Source organism: Rhamphochromis sp. 'chilingali' (assembly GCF_963969265.1).
Source record: "Rhamphochromis sp. 'chilingali' genome assembly, chromosome: 6".
In the NCBI taxonomy this organism is placed as follows: domain Eukaryota; kingdom Metazoa; phylum Chordata; class Actinopteri; order Cichliformes; family Cichlidae; genus Rhamphochromis; species Rhamphochromis sp. 'chilingali'.
In genome coordinates, this window is record NC_137933.1 from 32128417 (window position 1) to 32148013 (window position 19597).

The 19597-nt window shown below is 38.6% G+C and overlaps 1 protein-coding gene across 2 annotated transcripts; it reads right to left on the reverse strand.

The window, feature by feature from the left end:
- Nucleotides 1-1206: 1206 nt before the first annotated feature.
- On the reverse strand, nucleotides 1207-16472 carry ube2q1 (ubiquitin-conjugating enzyme E2Q family member 1). 2 transcript variants are annotated; one of them, XM_080884059.1, is made up of 13 exons: nucleotides 15774-16472; nucleotides 15296-15400; nucleotides 13269-13391; nucleotides 12899-12952; nucleotides 11571-11711; nucleotides 11218-11302; nucleotides 10627-10687; nucleotides 10440-10530; nucleotides 9976-10034; nucleotides 9799-9847; nucleotides 9551-9646; nucleotides 7926-7992; nucleotides 1207-2649 (listed from the first exon to the last, which is right to left on the reverse strand). In XM_080884059.1, the coding sequence occupies exons 1-13, from the start codon at nucleotides 15930-15932 to the stop codon at nucleotides 2513-2515; spliced, it is 1227 nt and encodes a 408-aa protein (XP_080740185.1). In that variant the 5' UTR covers nucleotides 15933-16472; the 3' UTR covers nucleotides 1207-2512. The 2 variants fall into 2 exon arrangements, with proteins under 2 accessions (XP_080740185.1, XP_080740186.1); XM_080884060.1 differs by lacking the exon at nucleotides 1207-2649 and adding an exon at nucleotides 4193-7406 and having other exon boundaries at nucleotides 15774-16469.
- Nucleotides 16473-19597: the final 3125 nt, after the last annotated feature.

Consider the following 19597-nt stretch of genomic DNA (forward strand, 5'->3'; position numbering starts at 1 on the left):
GCCTCAGATGATGATGACTGTTAAGCTGTTTGTGGTATCATGAGGTTTGTTCTACACTCTGTCAATCAAACCTTATAGCAACAGGGAAACCACCTGTCGAAACTAGGGTGAAACACACCAAGATCTCATTTAGTTGAGGTCACATGATGTGGGAGTTTTGAACCACGCTTTGGAGAATTGTTTCGAAACATGCTTACGGTTAGCTCGATACAGCTTTGAGACATCAGTATCGAGCGTTCAATCTATAGTTGTCTGTCTCTCTGTGATAGCCCTGCGGCAGACTGGCGCAGGGCTAACACAAGGGTGTACCCCACCTCTCGCCCTGTGACAAGCGAGATAGGGTCCAGATCCACCTACCACAGCCCTGAATTAGATAAGTAGAAGAAGATGGATGGATGGATTCACAGAGTTCCACACATACAATAATGTATTATTCAGTAGCCATTCATAATGTTCTCCCTGTGACAACTATAACAGTCTGTACATTCATCACAAGGAGATTTCTAATATGTGATAATATACTTATCTATCCTAATTACTAGGTTATGTTGTCTTCTCCATCTTCATCGCCTAAAGCTCGAGGCCTCAATTTCAAATAAATGACTAATTCTTTTGATCTAAACAGCAGCACAGTGTGAGCAGTAGAGTGTTTTATAGCTTTTCACTATCTGTCTGTGGGGATGACACCTGACATAGCGATCGAGATGATCTGCTGTAACATCAGGTCACACTGAGATTTGCTCTTTTTTCAGAGAGAGACACGATGACTCTAGCCCTGTGCCTGTGCTCTCCATTTAGCTTAACAAGGCTCACACAGAGCACTATAAAAGTGCTGCTTGTCTATTAATACCAGGAAGCACCTGCTGTCTGTTAAAACATCTGGTTTTGTTCCTGTTGCACTGTTTAAAGCATCTTTGGGATACTGACCGCAGGAGTTGGCAGGAACAGATTACTTTAATTAAATGCATCCAGGAATAAAAGACGACTACAGGCTGTCACATCCTAAATGAGACACAGTGCTGCCCTTTAAATATGCCTATGGAGGTAAGAAAACTGCATGATGAAGGCACTCTGCATATTTTGTTTACATAGCCACTGTAAGCTAAAGAGAATAACGAGGTATAAAATATATACTTTTTTTTTAATTGGGGGGGGGGGGGGGGGGGGGGGGGTGTTAATATTTCCATTTTCTTTTTATGATGTTTATTAAAATGTTCAGTATTAAACAGGAAATTTAAACCTTTAAACTTGTTCTAAGTGTGTTGTCTTTCTTGGAATTGTACATACACTAATCATGGGCATGAATGGTAGTTTTGTACTGCTGGCAACACGACATCCACAGATCACGATGCTGCCACCGCCATGCTTGGGAGTACATATAGTGTTCTTAGGTTAGAAAGCCTCACCGTTACTTTTAAGTATTTGTCTTCTTCCTCATTTATTTTGTTTTCCTGCATATTTACTTATACATTTCACATCATCAAATATATTTTAATATTAGACAAAAACAAAAAAAAATGTAGTTTTTAAATGATCATTTCATTTAAAGGGGAAAAAAGCGATTGAAACCTACCTGTGAAAAATTCTTATGTACAGTTGTTTGATGATTTCCAAATCTGCAGTAGCTCCAAGAGACCTTTACAACTGCTGTCTAAAATTCTCCTTCTTAACTTCACTGGGTTCCTTAGACTTTCCCATTGTTCTCAGTATTGGTTAATACAATGAGTACTTTCAAACAAGTCCTTTTCATGCTGGCAAAGAGAAACTACCAGTTGTAGTTGATCACGATCACCAAACAGAAGACCTTGGCCCTATTATATTTTCTCCCGCCTTCCTAAATTTTCTTTCCTGTCTGTCAGCTTAGACATTCTCATATTACACATATGTTGCAATAACTGAAATAACAGAAATTGATAAACAGATGAAAGAAACACACAAACAAGAGAATTTATAGAGCTCACCTTGAAAAAAAATCTAAATATATTTGGCACAACATTAGCGAAAACTCAAATGAATTTAGACCTTTGCACTAAATTCTTTATCTTAAGTGATTAAAGATGTATGCTACACAATCATGTCACTTGATAATGAGAACGATTCTGTTCCCTTCACCGGCAAAACAGCAAGGCTATTTTAAAAAATGTTTCAAGGCTAAGCTAAATACTAGCTGTCTGTGGACAGCTAGTATTTACAGTAAACATAAATTAAATCTTTGCTATCTGCATTAACCGTAATGTCATATCTGCCCAGTTGGTGAGAGGAGGAGGATTGGTCAGGTACAGGACTAAAAGGCTCAGAGCTCCCAGTTGATGCACACAATCTGAATCTGGGTTTACACTTGAGCATGTTGCCAGTAAAAGGTAATACAGTCAGGCTCTGATGGACGTGGCTATCAAGCTGGAGGCTATCAATCAGCTCCAGCTGGTTTTGAATGCGTCCCACCACGCAGTGCTCTGGCCCAGAGTGGAGGAGGAAAAGGCAGCTATTTCACGCCCTCAGTTTGGACACTTAATCACACAGATGCACAGGGTATTTCCTTTGTGTTCCACCCTTGCTGATCTCTTGCAGAGCTGGATCCAAGGTAAGCAGCAGGTTGGACACGGATAATGAGCCCTTCTCTTCTCCAGCTCACAGGGCAGCCATCCAGACCTACCAGTAAACAAAAATAAAAACTGCTGTAACAACCGGCCATTAGCCTTTTGTTGACAAACTGCTTGTTTCCACTTCTCATTATGCTGGCATCCAAGTTTAAATTAGCGATGTGGTACCAGTTCCTAATTTTGTGGTTCTTGGCTTAAGTGGTTTATAAAACCCATAACTATCCAGGTTGCAACAGGATGACAATCAATAGGTCATCTGTTATCAGTGATGGGTCTCCTGCTCGTTATGAGACCTGTTTGGGATTAATTCTGCTATTTATCACAAATGTGACATCCATTAGATGGGGGAGAGAAAAAAAACTGATGGTAGATTATGAACTGTCCATGTCCATATGAGACTGAATTCCATCAATAGCAAACCTTTCACTGAAAGAAATGACCTCATTATTCATTCATTCAACCTTGGAGGAAATGAGCTACAGAGACGGTAAGAACAGGAATGAGTTTTATAATGGAGCACTAACTGCGGACCAATGTTACAAGCCAATGTTGAATATCACAACTGACTTTGAAAGAAAAAAAAAAATAGCCTCAAGTTATAAGGGTGCTCCATTACCACCTAGTGGTGTTTTCTAGCACAAACAGAACCTGGAAGGCCAACTAACCATTTAACTAATTCTACTATTAAACCATTAGTTGAAACACTAAAGAGGATCAAATCTGTTTATCTCATTTACCCAGAACACCACCTGTTCAAGTAGTTTCCCTTTGGGAAGTTGCAATAAATTATTGCCATCCAAAGAAACTAAACCAAAAATTGGAACTTCCTCTACTCCCTGCAAGACTATCAAAGAAGAGAAAGTCTCCAATTTGATCCCATGCATCCACTTCCCTTAAGCTGTTACTGTTGCCTTCACACTAGATGCATCTATGGGTATGTGACACTGATGCAACCATACTGTCATCTGACTACACTGGTCAAGTTTAAATTACTTCAGACATACAGCAATGTAATCTGAACATTTCATCATAATTGTTGGTGCACCGTGCTAGTTCAGATACCCATCTGAGCAGGTCCTATTATTTATTATACTAAAAAAGGCATAGATTCTTAGATATAAGTTAAAAAACCAAAACCTTAAAATCATGTTTAAAGAGAAGCAGATGGACAGTTACTGAAGTCACTGCCACATTTCTTTTGGTCTTGTCAAGATACTAGGTGAGGAAGGCTAAGCAAAAGCTGACACCTGAATAATTAAGCAAACACCACCATCTACTGGAAAATGTAAGACATGCACTCAAACGCTAATAAAATTAAACTGCATGGACATCAGCACCTGCAAAAGTACAGTACAGTAATTATGCATGTGTGCAGCCAAAAAAGTTTTACACTTTAGTTTCAAAATCTGTTAATTACCGTTTAGGCTAGAGTAACATATTGTACTCCAACACCAGGTTTTCCAGTGTATATTCTACCTTTTGCCCTGGCAGCTGAAATAGCCTACATCTCCAATTCAACCCCAAGATGAATAAGTAGAGATCATCTTACTTCCATACTTCTAATCAACTTGTATAAATAAAGAAATAAAAAATTCATAAAATTCTTTATTCATAAACTTGATGCAAGTTTACAAATTACTTTACATGGTCAAAATCACCCTTGCAATGGAAAAAAAGAAAAAAGAAAAGAAATTAAACGAAAACAAAGCATGCCGACAGTGCATAACTTTATAACCCGGCCACCGCAGTTAATGAAGCAAGGTGAAGAACCCAGTTTCAGGCTAGTTCAGTCCTCCAATACGTTACTCGTCAAGCCAAGGTTTTGTTAGTCAGACATATGTTGGTGTAATAAAAGCTCTTATTTGGAGCACAACAGACTTGAGTACACCATTACCCCAAAAGGTCAAGTTAAAGATGCAGGATTATAATTGATCTGATGGCACACGAATCTGAACTGCGGCTTTTGTTGGGAACCCTGGCATCTTTGAAAAAGTAATCCAACCAGGTAGGATGTCTTGTAAGTCCATGAGTCTCATACTGTAGCTGACCTGGTTAATTAAACAGCACACAGGGAGAAACAATTCTGTGCACTGATGTAGTAGGAAAGCACAAGTACGCATGTGTTGAAAAACTGGATACATCTATTAAAAAAAACAAAAAACAAAAACCAAACAGCCAACCACTTGTCTTTGGTTGCTTAGGGGAAACGATCCACTGATAAATGGACATGCAAAATACAGCAATATCAAAGACACAGGGTAGATGTTTCCTTAACTCCTGATCAAGTGCTTTATAATCAAAAAACATCTCTTCTCCATTTTGTTAAATCATTCCAAACACTTGCCAAGTAAATATGAACCTCAGAATCCTATCTGCAATTTGACAATAAAACCTACAGGTAAAAAGGAGGCGTAGTTTTAAAACAGCCCAAAAAAAGGTTGCCAAATTCAATTTTTTTTCCTTTTTCATGACGATATTCTGAAGCAAGAGCTTGGAAAATCGAGTGTGCAGTATGTATTCCTGAGTTTGCTTCTCCAGATAATGCAGGGGTGGGCTCAAAAATATTACCGGAGTGAAGTGAATACCAATGCACATCATAACAGTTAACAACCATGCCAATAATCCATAGTCATGTTGAGATTGTTGTGGTGAGAACACCACAAGAGGGTGATTCTCACCATATCCTGCAAGCCTCAATACATGCCAGACGTGCTGAACACGAACAAGCTCTATGCTTTGTACCCATCTCACACTGTTGAGACTGAGGTCAGTATCACTGAGGAAATTCTAAATAAACTCAAATATGAGGAATGCCTGTATGAAATAGCATAACTAAGCTTTCTACGCTGGTCATCAGGACAACATACTGAAAACAATGCAAGTAACCACACAACAGAACACCCACAACAAACGTGTAACTGCATTAATTGGAATGCTCCACAGTTTCTGCATATTATTCACATTACATCAAAGCCTCAGCATGCTGAGGGGTACAGCAGCGCTGAGAGTGGTCATGAATAGTAACCAGAGAGGTGGTAATGGGAAGAGATAGGTCTTTCCTGTGGCAAATCTGAACAAATATTTATCAAACCTGACCAAATATTCTGGAAATGGAACAGCCTCGAGTTGATCTTGCCAAGTGTGAAGCTAGAATGGTAAGGAAAGGTAAATGGAAAGGTATATGGTCAAGACTATTGCTGTGAATTTGTAGCTCTGACTGAACTTTAAAACAGCCATGAGGTCAAGGAAAAGTCAGCAGGTAAAAGGTCACTTTTTTCCTAGACTGCAAAATTGGAAAAGTTGTCAGGATGCAGACCAGTTACAATAACTAAGCAGGTAACTATACTGTTAAGGTCTTAAGACTAATTTTCAGCTCAACAAAACTCCACAAGACTGTCTTCACTGCATAGCCTTACTGAGGTTCGTCTGGTTTAAGTGATTAGATATGAATAGCCAAACCTTTGGCATGCCAGGAACAGCTGCATCTATGCCAATATTGTTAGGGTCATTGTAGTTAGAGGTGCCATCAAATAAGGGGAATGATTACTGTCACTGCTGTCAATAAAATAAGGATATATATATATATATTTATAAAAACAACAAAAACTGCAGTAGTCATAAGCTTACATAAGAACATGGTGAACTTTTGTTTCCTTCTGCAAGAGTGTCAATGAAGCAACTTTCTTACTCTAAATGGGTCTTGAGAAGTTGCAGTGCCCCTGCAGTTAATAGTCAAGAGTATATTGTAATACAGTCTCTGCCCAGCCAAAGACCCCGACAAGGTTACATTATAAACAATTAAATCCTTTTGCAGAAATACAAATGTACATGTTTACATGTGGAGTTAAAATCAACTACATTACAGTGTAATCCAATCCGAACATGCCCCTGCGTTGCCTGATGAGATTTTCTATGTTACCACTCAGGCACCACATCTCTCCTGCAGGAGGTGGTCCAGTGGCTGCTTGGGATGATAACAGTGATCTCCAAGCCCAGGAGGATGCTGTTCGTCATTATGGGCTGTGCCACTCAGACTGGAAAAGTCTCATCATCTTCTTCCTCAACTCAAGGTTTCAAGCTTTAAAAGACAGAGGTTTGAAAGCAAACTATCCCCAGAATCATGTTATTCCAGAGGAGGGGTCTTGGCATGAAAGATAATATATGAGCACAATATTACAGAGGCCATCCAAGGAGAGAAAAGGTGGGGGTCCTTCCAAACACTAGCATTTAAATGTCCTTCCCAGCTACCAGTGCATCATATTAGGGAATGTCACAAGCCATTCTCAGATCCAGTTTGTGACCAGAAAGGCCTTGTCTGGCAACTGGAACATCAGACTGCCACTGCTGGAGGATAAAGCCATGCCGCACCTTTCAATCCACAGCCAGCAAGTAACGTTGGCATGCTCAATGCCAAAACCAAAGGGTGAGAAAGCACATAATATTGAGTCTACCGAGTATGGGACAAATGTTGAATGGAAAAAAATAATCTGATTGCATCAGACAACAGAAGTATAAAGGGAAGTAATATCTGAGGAGAGGACACTTTTTTCAATAGCTAATGAAATTGGATGTAAATTTCATGTAGAGGTGGGATGTCTTTGTGTTTGTGTGCTAGTTTTTGGGTTGTCAATTAATGGGAAATTTGGTATAGAGTTCCAAGTGTCATGTAGATAACAAAAATAGTTTGCAGGATAAAAACAATATTGGTCGCAAGGAAAAGGAAAAGAAAAATCTAAGACATATGGTCCCAGTTCAGGAAAGGCAACAGTCTGTATTAGCCGTCCTCCTTAGGGGGTGTGTACCAGCCTAGGAAAGGAAGATAAAGGAAGACGATGACTACAGGGTAAAGAAAAACAAAGTCAATAATAGCGAATGTCAAAATGATTGACCACATTACTTTCTACCTCACTGGCTTGCATCTGAATTTAGCAACATGTGTGGTGACTAGTGCAAGAACCAAAACCACCATGCAATTTTTTTCCAGTTGTTAGACTAAGGACATATAGTGCACATTAGGATCTGGCTTTGTATGTTTGTTTTTTTCCCCCAGCAGTCCTTTTCAATTGCATTCATTGCCATTAATCATATATACACTAAAGATGTTCAGTTCCTAAATTCTTTATTTTATTTAATCAGACAGGTTTTATTGTAGCAGAGTGACATGAATCAGAAGCAGACTACATTCAAATGTAGTCCATGTTAGGTATATATACACCACAGTTAATGATCCAATATCCCTCGGCTTTAATGGCTGAGAGGGTTTTGGTTTCAGTAAACAAGGTCTGCAATGTATTCTGTATGAAACTGGAGACAGAAAACACTCACCGTTCTTTTCATGGATCTGAACCAGGGATTTGTAGGACTGCTGTGCTCTGGCAAGATTGTACTGATTCTGCATTAAAAGATGAAAATGAAGCCAACTTTACCATAAGCACTGAGTTTAGGATAACATTGGAGAATAAGCAAATAGCAACGACAGCTGTTTCCTACAAGAAAAGGAGATTATTATCTAGCAAGCTCTAACATCAAGACCAAAACAGTGTGCAAGGTAGATGATAATGAAGACACTTTTTTGTCCTTCATACCAGACTGCATTCACAAACACCATCACCATTCAAGCTAGACTGCACCTGTAGTGCACCACACTTTACCTTCAGTACTAAAGTGTTAAGAATTCTGGGTTAATACATAATTTCCTTAGGGATTAATAAAGTATTCTGATTATGATAACAGAGATATTTTAAACTACAAATACAAAATCCAAACTGTTCCACTTCCATTAATTTGTCCATTTTTGGACAAATTGAAAATTTACAGGGAATAAAATGTGCAATAAAACCTTTATACAGTGCAAAACCTGTAGCAACAGTAAGATGATGTGTCCCTTTATTCTCAGACTCACTGAAGTCCTATTTACATTAATACCTACTCTGATCGACTCAGCATGGTTTGCCACAGTTTTCAATTAGGTCACAGTACCTGGTACCAGATACATTTTTAGTACCTGCTCAGATCGCTCGGGTTTCAAGTGATACAAGCAGGTACCAAAATGTGGCGTCTTCAGACTGCGTGCCACCGACTGGCTGGTCAGTAGCGCATTCGATGAGTCATAAGAGCGTCTCATTCACGTAAAAATGAAAACCGCCATTTTCGAAACCCAGCAACGAGGGATATGGCTACAAAAAACAACTTGCCTCAACATCCACCTTTTTTGTAGCGTTTGTGTCACATATTAATTAGATCACAGGACGCTCGGACAAGCTGCTACGACGACAACCACACAAGTTAGGTAGTACTGGATTATAGTGGAAAACCCGACGATCCGAGTTGAGTCGTGGCAATCCGTGGGGAGTTGATCCGAGTAGGTACTAATGGAAAAAGGGGCTTAAGTCATCAATTGTATATATTTTCACAAATGGGCTGGTGTGGTCCCCTGTCTGACTCAATTTTACTTTCTTTTTGGTATCTTTTTTTTTAACTATCCAACTTATAATAGACTAATCTAACATCAAACATGAAGACTGGCTTCATTTTAAGACTCTATATGTAGACTATACAAGCAAACCTGCAACATGTTTTACACAAATAGCCTTAAAAGTGGTGTACTGGAAAAACACAGATGAACTACACTCATTATCAGATCTGTTGTCATTAGGAAAGAATAAATTGCAATAACTGAAAACTATTGCAATGTCATGCCGAGAAAGATGAAAAGCTGTTTTGCTTCCTATCTGAGACAGCCTGTACTGTGCATCCCTACTCAGTCCAATTTGATAGGAATTAATAAACAAATCCAACATTCACTACCAAAACAAGAGGCTGTTGCACAGTATGACTGGCCATCACTTAGAACCATGTAGCTGTGTGAAAGCCCCTGTCACTTTGGTTCACATAATTCACTATGTGAATCCACCATTATATCAGAGCTGAAATGAAGCTTCCTCACTTACTTTATTGGCTCCAAACTGCACTCTGGCTTTTCCTTTAACTAAAGTGGCATTGATCTGCATGATAACAGACTCAATGGAATAGGCACTGCTCCAACCCTGCAATCAAAAACCAAATGTCAATAACAGCAGGTTTAAAAAAATATATATATTCAAAGAGTAGAAGGAAAAAAAAAAAAAAACATTGAAAAACAAACCAAGGCAATACCTAAATTTGTCGTCTGCGTTTTATGAAACCATTCTAAAAATACCTGTTTAGTAAGAAGTTCCATGCACAGGGCACCTCCGCCAAGAACATAACTAAAGCACGGGAAAGGAAACAATAAGGCAGAATCACTTTTTAAATCTTACACTAATGCAGTCTCTGCTTGATAATGGCAACTTAAAAGGGAAGAAATTATAGAAGTGTACCAAGAAAATTAACTTACCCTCCAGAAAGCACAGGAGAAACTACCCGGACAAACGGTGGATCAAAAGGGAAATTATCCTGCAGAAGTAACCAGAAAAAAAGGTTCATTTACTTCAAAAGATTCCTACATTGCATTTTACTTTGATCAGGGGCGACCGTGGCTCAGGGGGTTGGGAATCGCATCTGTAACCGGAAGGTCGCCGGTTCGATCCCTGGGCTCTCTGTCCTGGTCGTTGTGTCCCTGGGCAAGACACTTTACCCTACTGCCTACTGGTGTTGGCCAGAGGAGCCGATGGCGCGATATGGCAGCCTCGCTTCTGTCAGTCTGCCCCAGGGCAGCTGTGGCTACAACTGTAGCTGCCTCCACCAGTGTATGAATGTGAGAGTGAATGAATAGTGGTATTGTAAAGCGCTTTGGGTGCCTTGAAAAGCGCTGTATAAATCCAATTCATTATTTGTTAGCAAAACATCAGGTTTACTTACTTTATATGAGAAGTTTAGTAAAATGTAGTCCATTCCCTCCTTTTCCTTTAGCACTTGTAAGTCACTGTGTAAAGGGCTATCTGGATCCACCCTGTAGGTCATAAAAATCACAGTTTGCCTTTTTGCACATGTATATAATTTATTTTTATTATTTTAATTCATGACTCAATATCCTAAAGTTACTTACGTCCTCAGTTTGACGTGCCATTCGTATAGGCTGTCATTAACAAGTTCAACTGAATAGATGCCTGCAAAAGAAATTGTTTAAAATTGAACCTTCAGATATCTGCAATTGCAAGGCCTAGTAGCAGACTCCCTAATAAACCCCTGTCCTTTTGATCAGCTCTCTTGAGAGTGGTGCGTAAGACACAGAGGCAAAGTATAAAATGCATTTTGTTTAATATGACCCACCGTCACATGCTGTCAGCCAATATTCTTATTCTATGGTGTGTTGCTATAGAAAGATTGTCAGTAAACAGTAAAGGGTGTAGATGCCTACAGTACAATCACCACACCCACATGAGTGTTCATGTCCTGACCTCATTAGGACAAGACAGAAAGAGTAAGGTACCTCACAATGGTGAGAGTAAGGAATTGAGCACACTAAACATCTTCCCAAATACTTTCCTCTGACCATGTAAATGCCACGGCTCTCTATTGCAATGCCTAACGTTCAAAAATATTCCTCCATTACAAACAAAGACAGGACCCATGATACATTTATGTGTGATTATTTTGTTGCTCAAAGGTTAAACAAATCATTGTGTACTGTTTATACCTGTCTTATAACTCTGAGACCTGTAGATCTCTCTTAGTTCCTTCATCAAACGGTCAGAGGCTTGCACTGAGCCAGACACAGCTCCCTGGAAAATATAAAACAACTATAAAAGACAAAGAATGCAGTCCTAGGGGTAAAGCTGCCATTTTTACTTAAGCTGGGCCAGTGTCAGAGACAAAGCTTTATCATATCAGACATCAATATTTATATCAGTACCCCACATTGAGGGCATCTTTTGTTATTCACTAATGCAATCACTAATGACAAACGGGGTATACCGAAATGCTGCATAGATTAATGAATTAGAAGCAAGGTGTGATAAATATTAACCGGCCTTTTTTCCTGAAACTTACATTCAAATGGTCCTGGCGCTGGTTCTTTCGGATCTTCTCCAAGATTGCCAAATTCTCCTTCTCAATCCCATCATCCTCAGATTTCTTCCCATCTACGGGCTCCTCCTCTTTCATTTCATAGTGGTCCAAATCCTCGATGTCCTGTTGGATCATACTTAATATTTCAAACATTTTAAATAACAACAGCATACACATATACAACAAAACAAAAAGCCCACGGTTAAGACATTTGCAGTGTGATAAGATGAGAAAAGTTATTAGTGTTTGATTTTATGATGATAGTCATACATGCATAACTTGTGGATATTTTCATCAAACATTTTTCAAATTATAATACATAAACAAAGGCCAAAAGTACTCCACATAAAATCCATACAAATTAAGGAGTCGAGGGGAAAAAAATATAAACAAAGACAAAAAAAGTCAATTCACAAAGCATGACTTGGGCTTACTGGGTTTCACTTTAAATTTGACCCTGGGTAGCAACAGCATTACCGCATTCTTGGAAGAGACCTCCGTGCACAGATACCAAGACGATTAAAAGTATTTTATAACATCTAAATTCTGTCTTTTTGTTGATCAACATTAGTATGAAATATGACTTATTAGAAGCAACTAACTGTATCATACCCCACCCCTTCTCCTTGAAGCAATTTTAAAATCTTGTTCTAATAACTTAAACATACGGTCTGAAAACAGGTCATATATTTGCAACTTAATGTTTGCAAGAAGACTTTTGAATTCTGTTTTCACATTTATCCCAGAAAGTTGCTTTCAGACCATTAAACACCACTGAGGTTCCAGCTAATTTTTTTAAACAAATAAGACCTTAAAAAAATCTGATCTATTGGTTTCTCTCATTACTTAATGATAGAGCTGTACTACTGATAAATCTGTTAACTAACTAACTAACTAACTAACTAACTAACTGTATTTTTGCTGACTTTCCTTTTTTTATATTTACTAATATGTTAGCTCTTTTCTACTCTTACTGACCAAAGGAGCTTAAAATTCAAACATTCATACAGCATATATTACACTTTATACAGCATATATCACTCAGACTCACGCACAGCCCTGATTTGGCTGCAGAAGTTGTGTTGCCTTTAGCACCCATGCGTTTAACCTGTTCATATATTTTTAATCTTATAGTTTTTTCTTACTTTGGGAAAGAAAAAGAAAAAAAATCAGCAGACCCTTTCATGTTGATAACTATGAGGAATGTAAAGGCAGATAAGGAACAGAGATTCAGGGTATGTTGAATTTGTTTCAAAGTACAGGCTCCAGAGTAATGCGTCAGGTTTTTTAGACTGAAGAGGATGACTTACTTCTCCCATTTCCTCCTCATCTTCTTCTTCAGATGTGACCTCCTCTGTTCCATGCTACACACACAAAAAACAACACAGACCATAAGGAGTTAATTAGTTTGCAAAATAATATTTTAAAAAACAGGAGAACACATTTTACTAAACATGGGAAGTGCCAATTCACTGACTTGAAGAAGAGCCTCACATGAATCACCAAGGGTGTTTATAATGTAGAGGGTCATTTCATAACTAACTATAAGTGGTTTTTGAGTGCAATATAAAACATCCCAATCTACATTAAGGTATTTTAGCAAGGCATATTCATTAGAAGTAATCTGAGAAGCTATTGTCCATTAGGCTGGATTTGACAACATCAAGTGGGTAGACTTGCCTTTCTGTCTTGTCCCACTGGGCCTGCAGGCAAGGGCTGGTCCAGCATCTCCACATCAGGATGTTGGGGAAGATTATACAGTCGACATAGGTCACAAATTAGTTTCTTCAACTGCTGTAAAAGCTTGAAAGGAAAAACAAAATAAAGAATTGGAGCAACTATACAAGTTTGCAAATAAGAATACAGAGCAAGGTCATATAGCAGAAACATTGACTTTCACATGTTTCTGGAAAAAAAAAGTTGCACACACTATGAGTATAGGAATCAGTTTTGGACAAATGACCCACATATAACTTTTAAAGCTAAGAATTAAACATAGAACATTAGCAGTGCTGCAAACAAATGTGGGAAGACTAGCATTGTATTTAGGCAAAAGGATGGATGACAATCTTTAAACAGGTGTATTATGCTGTTGTAAATTTAGTGCAGCTGAGAAACTGTACCACCAAAAACATCTGCGCTTAAAAAAAAAAAAAAAAAAAAAAAAAAAAAGGTAACGGAGATCTTATCTATCAACAAAGACAAAGGTTTGTCTCACTCATGTGTCACACAGCTTCACAATGTTGTAATCCTTATATAGACCAAATTAAGTAGCAAACAAAAATAAATCCAACCAAAAAAAAGCCCTCCTGTCCAAACACTAACACTTAAATACAACATATTTTTGTGCTACAAACACATGTAGAAAAAAAGAGCTTTAACCCCCCTCCCCCAAAAAAAGTACATAATGTACACCTCATACCAGGGATAAGAACCTACTTGAATATCTGACTACTTGTCAGATATTTTGACCTCTAAAGTTGTCCTGGTGATCTAATATGACTGGAACAAACAACAAACCTGCTCGTTGACATGCTTATCAAATTCCTTAAGTACACGCACACACTGATGCACGAAAGACTTTCAGATTTGAAAGCCTATGTAAAAAGGTGTGCATTTTGTAAACACAACACTAGTTAAAAAAAAAGAAGAAAAAAAAGGTTAAATTAAAAAAAAAAAAAATTTAAAAAAAAGGGAGGGAGGGAGGGAGACAAACACCAAAGCAGAAACTAAAGGAGCCAGTAGAAAAACAGAAAAACATCCATGGCGCACAACAGTGTGATACTACAGGTAAACGAATGAAATTAAAAAAAGAAATGAAGAGAGGCAAGTGATGAACAAGTGCATCATGGGACACCCCCAGCAGCTTGAGCTTATAGCAGCATACCTAGGGGATGGTTAAGGGTCACCTGATCCAGTTCGCACTATAAGCTTCATCAGGAATAGAGAATTTTAAGCCTACTCCTAAAAATGTATGCCTGCTTCCTAAATCTAAACAGAGAACTGCTTCCACAAGAGAGGAACCCGATAGCTGGAAGCCATACTTCCCATTCTATTAGGAACAACAAGAAAGTCTCCACTTTGAAGAATTTTGAATTAAATTATGAATTTAACAGGTAGGCAATTAAAAGACACTAATATGGAATAAATATGAGCCCCATGTTAGTCTTCTCGCTGTAGCATTTTGAATCTTTTTGGGAAGCATCCAGGTTAACAAATAATATGAAACTACAATATCTAGCCTAGAAGTATGAACAAAAAACTACATACAAGCTCATATTTAAGATATTACATTTTATCTCATATTTTAAAAGAAATGCACTCCATCCGTTCTTTGTTTATTGTACTAATCTGAATCCAGCTGTTGTAACATTATCTAGTGGTTTTAGACATGTAGGTCTAGCCTAAAAATATGCTCCTCTATACGCCTGCAGGTGCAGTTTGAATGACTAGGGGAAAAATAAGGAGTGACACTGAAGTTGGAGTTTGCTTATGCTAATAGTGTCTTGGATTAATCTAAAATGCATGTTGGAGCCATCTGTATTGTTGATAACTGCTTAAAAATATGGAAATATGTTTCGCCCTTTAAAGTGAGGCCAGCTTACATCATTATTTGGTTAAGGTTTTGAAGTTGTTAAAGTGATGAGCAGCTTTATTCCTAAAGTGTCCCATGTCACAAAGTGCACTAAGAATATAAGGATATCTACCAGAGTGCTGCCTTTTCTCACATCTTCCAATCTCTCTAAAACTTGAGCCAAGCTCGGGTCATCAGAGTCCACAAACCAAATTGGCGGTGTAGATGGATAAGATTCCTAGAAACAACAAAAAACACAACACAATGATACCAATGCGTTTAACACTTATTTACACGCGTTGCAGGATTTTTAACGCATTGAATTTTACAATTATATACGAAAATTTGAGTTGACGACATTAGCATTCTGGATGCATCGTGAGCTAAATGCTGGGATTGCCTAAAAACATTGCGTAATGTGAACTGCCTCAACAAATATCACACAACAAATAGCGAAATGACACTGATTATTTCAACTATGTAAAACCTGTCCCGCTTAGCGTCAGACTGTACGGTTGTGAAGGTAGCTTATTACCTGACTATCAAGTTAACTTTAGCTCGCTAGCTACCAACAAGGCAAAACCCCGGCATCTGAATTCTCGTCCACTTACCGTTATATTACAGTGAATAATTAATAGCTTTTCCCCAGTTACATTAAACTGGCAACTCAGTTCGTCAGGTTTCCAGTCAATTATCCTGAATCGTTCGTGGTTTGGATCAAAAATGGACTCCAAAAACTTCAGTTCGGCCTTCAGCCCCGACACCGACATCTTCCACGCATCTCCGGCTGGGCCGCTGGGGAGGGGGAGAAGTCGGGACTTAGCGTTCAGCTAGCTAAAGAAACAGCGTAAACTGTAGTAAAAGAAAATGACTATAAAAAGTGGCAAAGAGATGGCGGTCTGCCCCAGCGGATTTAGCTGGATACGCAGTGCCAGCTATAAGTCCCCTCCGGTCAAATTTCACCACAAACGGAGGTATTTGCTAATGAAGCAGCTAGTTAGCTCCTAGCTTTAGTCAACGCCTGAAAACAGCGCAGTGCTTGGCAAGCTGCTAGCGAACGAGTTAGCGAGCTAGTCCGTTGTTGTCTTTCCGTCTATTGTTGTTGTCTGCCTATGATAACAACATTTTAAGGCTCTCGCGGTGTTCTGAGACCGTCTCCTTACAGTCCCATCGTGGTGTTCTTTATTATTTACTTAATCGGAAATCAACTATACACTCTGTACGATCTGACCTAGTATCGAGCTACAGGGGTAGTGTTTTTCATCCCGGTGCACAACTGTAGCTGGCCTCTTGTGGGGTTTAAAGATGGCGTTCCGCAACCTCCCCGCTCCTGCAGAATCCCAGCATTCAGTGCGTCTTTAATTTATTTTCGGTGTGAGAAAATAAAGGTAAGTTCATGATAATAATGTCATTTAGTCAGGCATTTATTTGAGGACAAAACGTTCACTCTGATGTTCATTTCTTTGCAAGTAAAGCTAATTAATTTTCTAATTTTACATATTTTATACAGAGTAAAATTCCATGCACAGAACTTAGAATTTAGTTATTTCTAGTGCTTTGAGCATAATTGCTCAAAAAACACAGTGTTGTACAAGTGTGGGTGTGCAATAATGATTAATGTTGTCTTACAGGGGGTCACATGTTGTTCTTGTTATGTTTCATAGGGGAGCAGTGCCACCCTGTGCCACCCTTTAGACATGCCCCTGGCCAGGGAATGATATCAGCACAGATAAAATGAGGCTTATCTATTTATTTATTTTAAACAGCTAGTAATTGATGTCTGATAAAGCAGTAAGTTATCATTTATGAGGTGAATCCATTTGTTAATATTATATGATGAGTTCTGGCTAGCCTTGAATATGAGCAACCAAACAATTTAACGAAAATTTTTTTTAAATATATCTTCCAAAAGCTAATTATTTATTTGAATTTTCAGTAGCAAGCATGTCAATCTGAACTAAAATGGTCATTAGAGTGTAATACCATGTTTTGATAATATTGACTTGCTGCTTTATTTAAAGTAAAGCAATTGGCCACATTTAGCCTAAGCAAAATATCTGTGTGTGTCTATGTATATAAATCAATGTTTAATTAAAAAATGTGCAGATGAAGCTTCATGAAGCACTGAAGCACTGAAGCTTTTCATCCAATTGGTTCATCCCAGCGCAAAGCTTCTTGAAGCTTCATTTGCTCTAGTAGGACACCTACTGGACGTAAAAATATTAGTTGGCATGAATTTGAAGAGTGTGGCCTTTTGCACACAGCCTGTAAATGTCAACAACAAAAGGAGGGTGTAAAACACGTAGTGATGCAGTATACTGTGTATATTTATACTGGCAGTATGGAAAATGATTATTTGGAAATGCTTAAAATGGAAATGATCATTTACTGTGAGGTGAGGTGTGGTTGGGGTGTGGACAGTAGTTGTGCTTTTGTAACGTTGAGGTATGGACAGCTACACACTGAGGCTTTGAGCCTCAGTCCTGCCTGTTCACATTTTATTCTGTAAAAACTAAATTTTCACTGCTTTTATGACCTTTTTAGTGGGGAGAACATAGCTAGGATTTAATGATTTAACAAATCTTTTGAATCCTTTGTCCTCCACAATGCTAAATGGCTGGGAGTCCTCAATCATCATGCTAACCAGGTCTTCATCTATTTGAGATTGTTCTCCTGAGGAAAGACAATAAAGACAAAGCACAAATATAAATATCACTCACATAACTTATAACAGTTATATAATATTGTTATATCATTTAGTAACATTACTGCATGCTATATTATCATGGCATTTGATGGCTCACCTGGTCTTGCTCTACAATCGGTGTTCCCCTTATTCTCATGCAAAGCTGTAGTGCCTAAGCATGGATGAGGTGTTGTTGTTATATCCCAGCTCCCTGGCACATAGCAAACACTTCACATTGTACAAAAGTAAAGACAGCTTAACATAAATTGTATTGCACCATCAGTATTATGAAAATACATCTTCTGTAGAAATTTACATACCTTGTTGGGAGGAATAAGATCAAAATTAGGGCTGGGTATCGTCACTGATTTCTAGAATCGATTCAATTCCGATTCACAAGGTCCCAAATCGATTCGATCCACGATTCGATTTAATTCGATTCGATTCGATTTAAATCTGGGAAATTTTGACAGTCAGAAGTATAATTCAGATCAGAACATTTACATATTTTTGTATCTATAAAAAGGAAGCTGACACTCGCAAGACTTTATCCAAGGTGTGAGCATCACAGCAGATGCCTTTGTGTCAAAGTAGCTGAGGATAAAACACAGAAAAACATGAAGGTTTTCCTGGCCTGGGATTTTATAAAAATATTCTGCAGTACATCAAAAACGAAAGAAAACCATTAATTAATGAACATTACCTCTGACGTTACAGCGGTTTTATTAGACACACGGCTAAGCATTTTGCATTTTGAATAATATTAAAAAGTTTAAATTTGTTCAGTATTGAACAGCAGAAATGAGGTTTTCTTTTCGGAAGAATGTAAAAGGGAAAAAAACAGCGGCCGACAGCGCTGTAAGCAACAGTAGACTTGTGCGTAACAAGCAAGCGAATAATGAAGAAAGCGAAACTGTTCGAGAGAGAGGGGGGGGGGGGAGGGAGAGAGGGAGAGAGAGAGAGAGCTGCGCATCGCAATGGAAGCAAAACAGAGTGAATTCATGACGATGTTTATGTGAAGCGTTTGGATCTTCTTTTGCTGCTGGTTCGGTCAATATTGTTTGGAGAGAGATCAAACTAACAGCTTTAGAATCAGCGCATAAAGGGCGTGAACACAAAGCGTGGACCCGGATCAGCGAGCTGTGAGAAAGGCTACATCTAACTGATTCTGATCCGCGGGTTGCGCTGTGTGTTTAAGTCTATGTGCAGAATCCCTGTACCTGCTCTCATTTACTGTTTGGTGGTTCTTGAAATTTTGTGAGATGTCACCAGAGATTCTGGCATTTCGGACAAAATAAATTTATATTAAAAAATCGATTCAGGATTTTAATGAATCGATTTTACGTTATCCAAGCCAGAATCGATTTTAATCGATGAATCGATTATAAAAACCCACCCCTAATCAAAATGTTCCCACACAGGGGAGGACATCCTCCTCTTCTTAGCTGGCTCCCTTCTCTCCTGACTTTCTCTCCTCACTCTCATAAACCTCCAAACTGTCTCCAAACTCTCACTAACCGCAACTCTCCATCAAACACCTACATTTTGAATGAAGTCTGAGGGGTTTATATCGCTGTCATATCTCGCGGCAAAGTTCGAACCACTTCATGAACCAGTCACGTGGTACAGCCGGGCAGCGAGGCTTCGGACGTCATCATTTTCAGCTCCTCCCATAAACGAAGCAAGCCTCGATACGCGCATCGCGGAAACGCTCCCTCAATTACTCGACACAAGCTTCGAAGCCTCGAC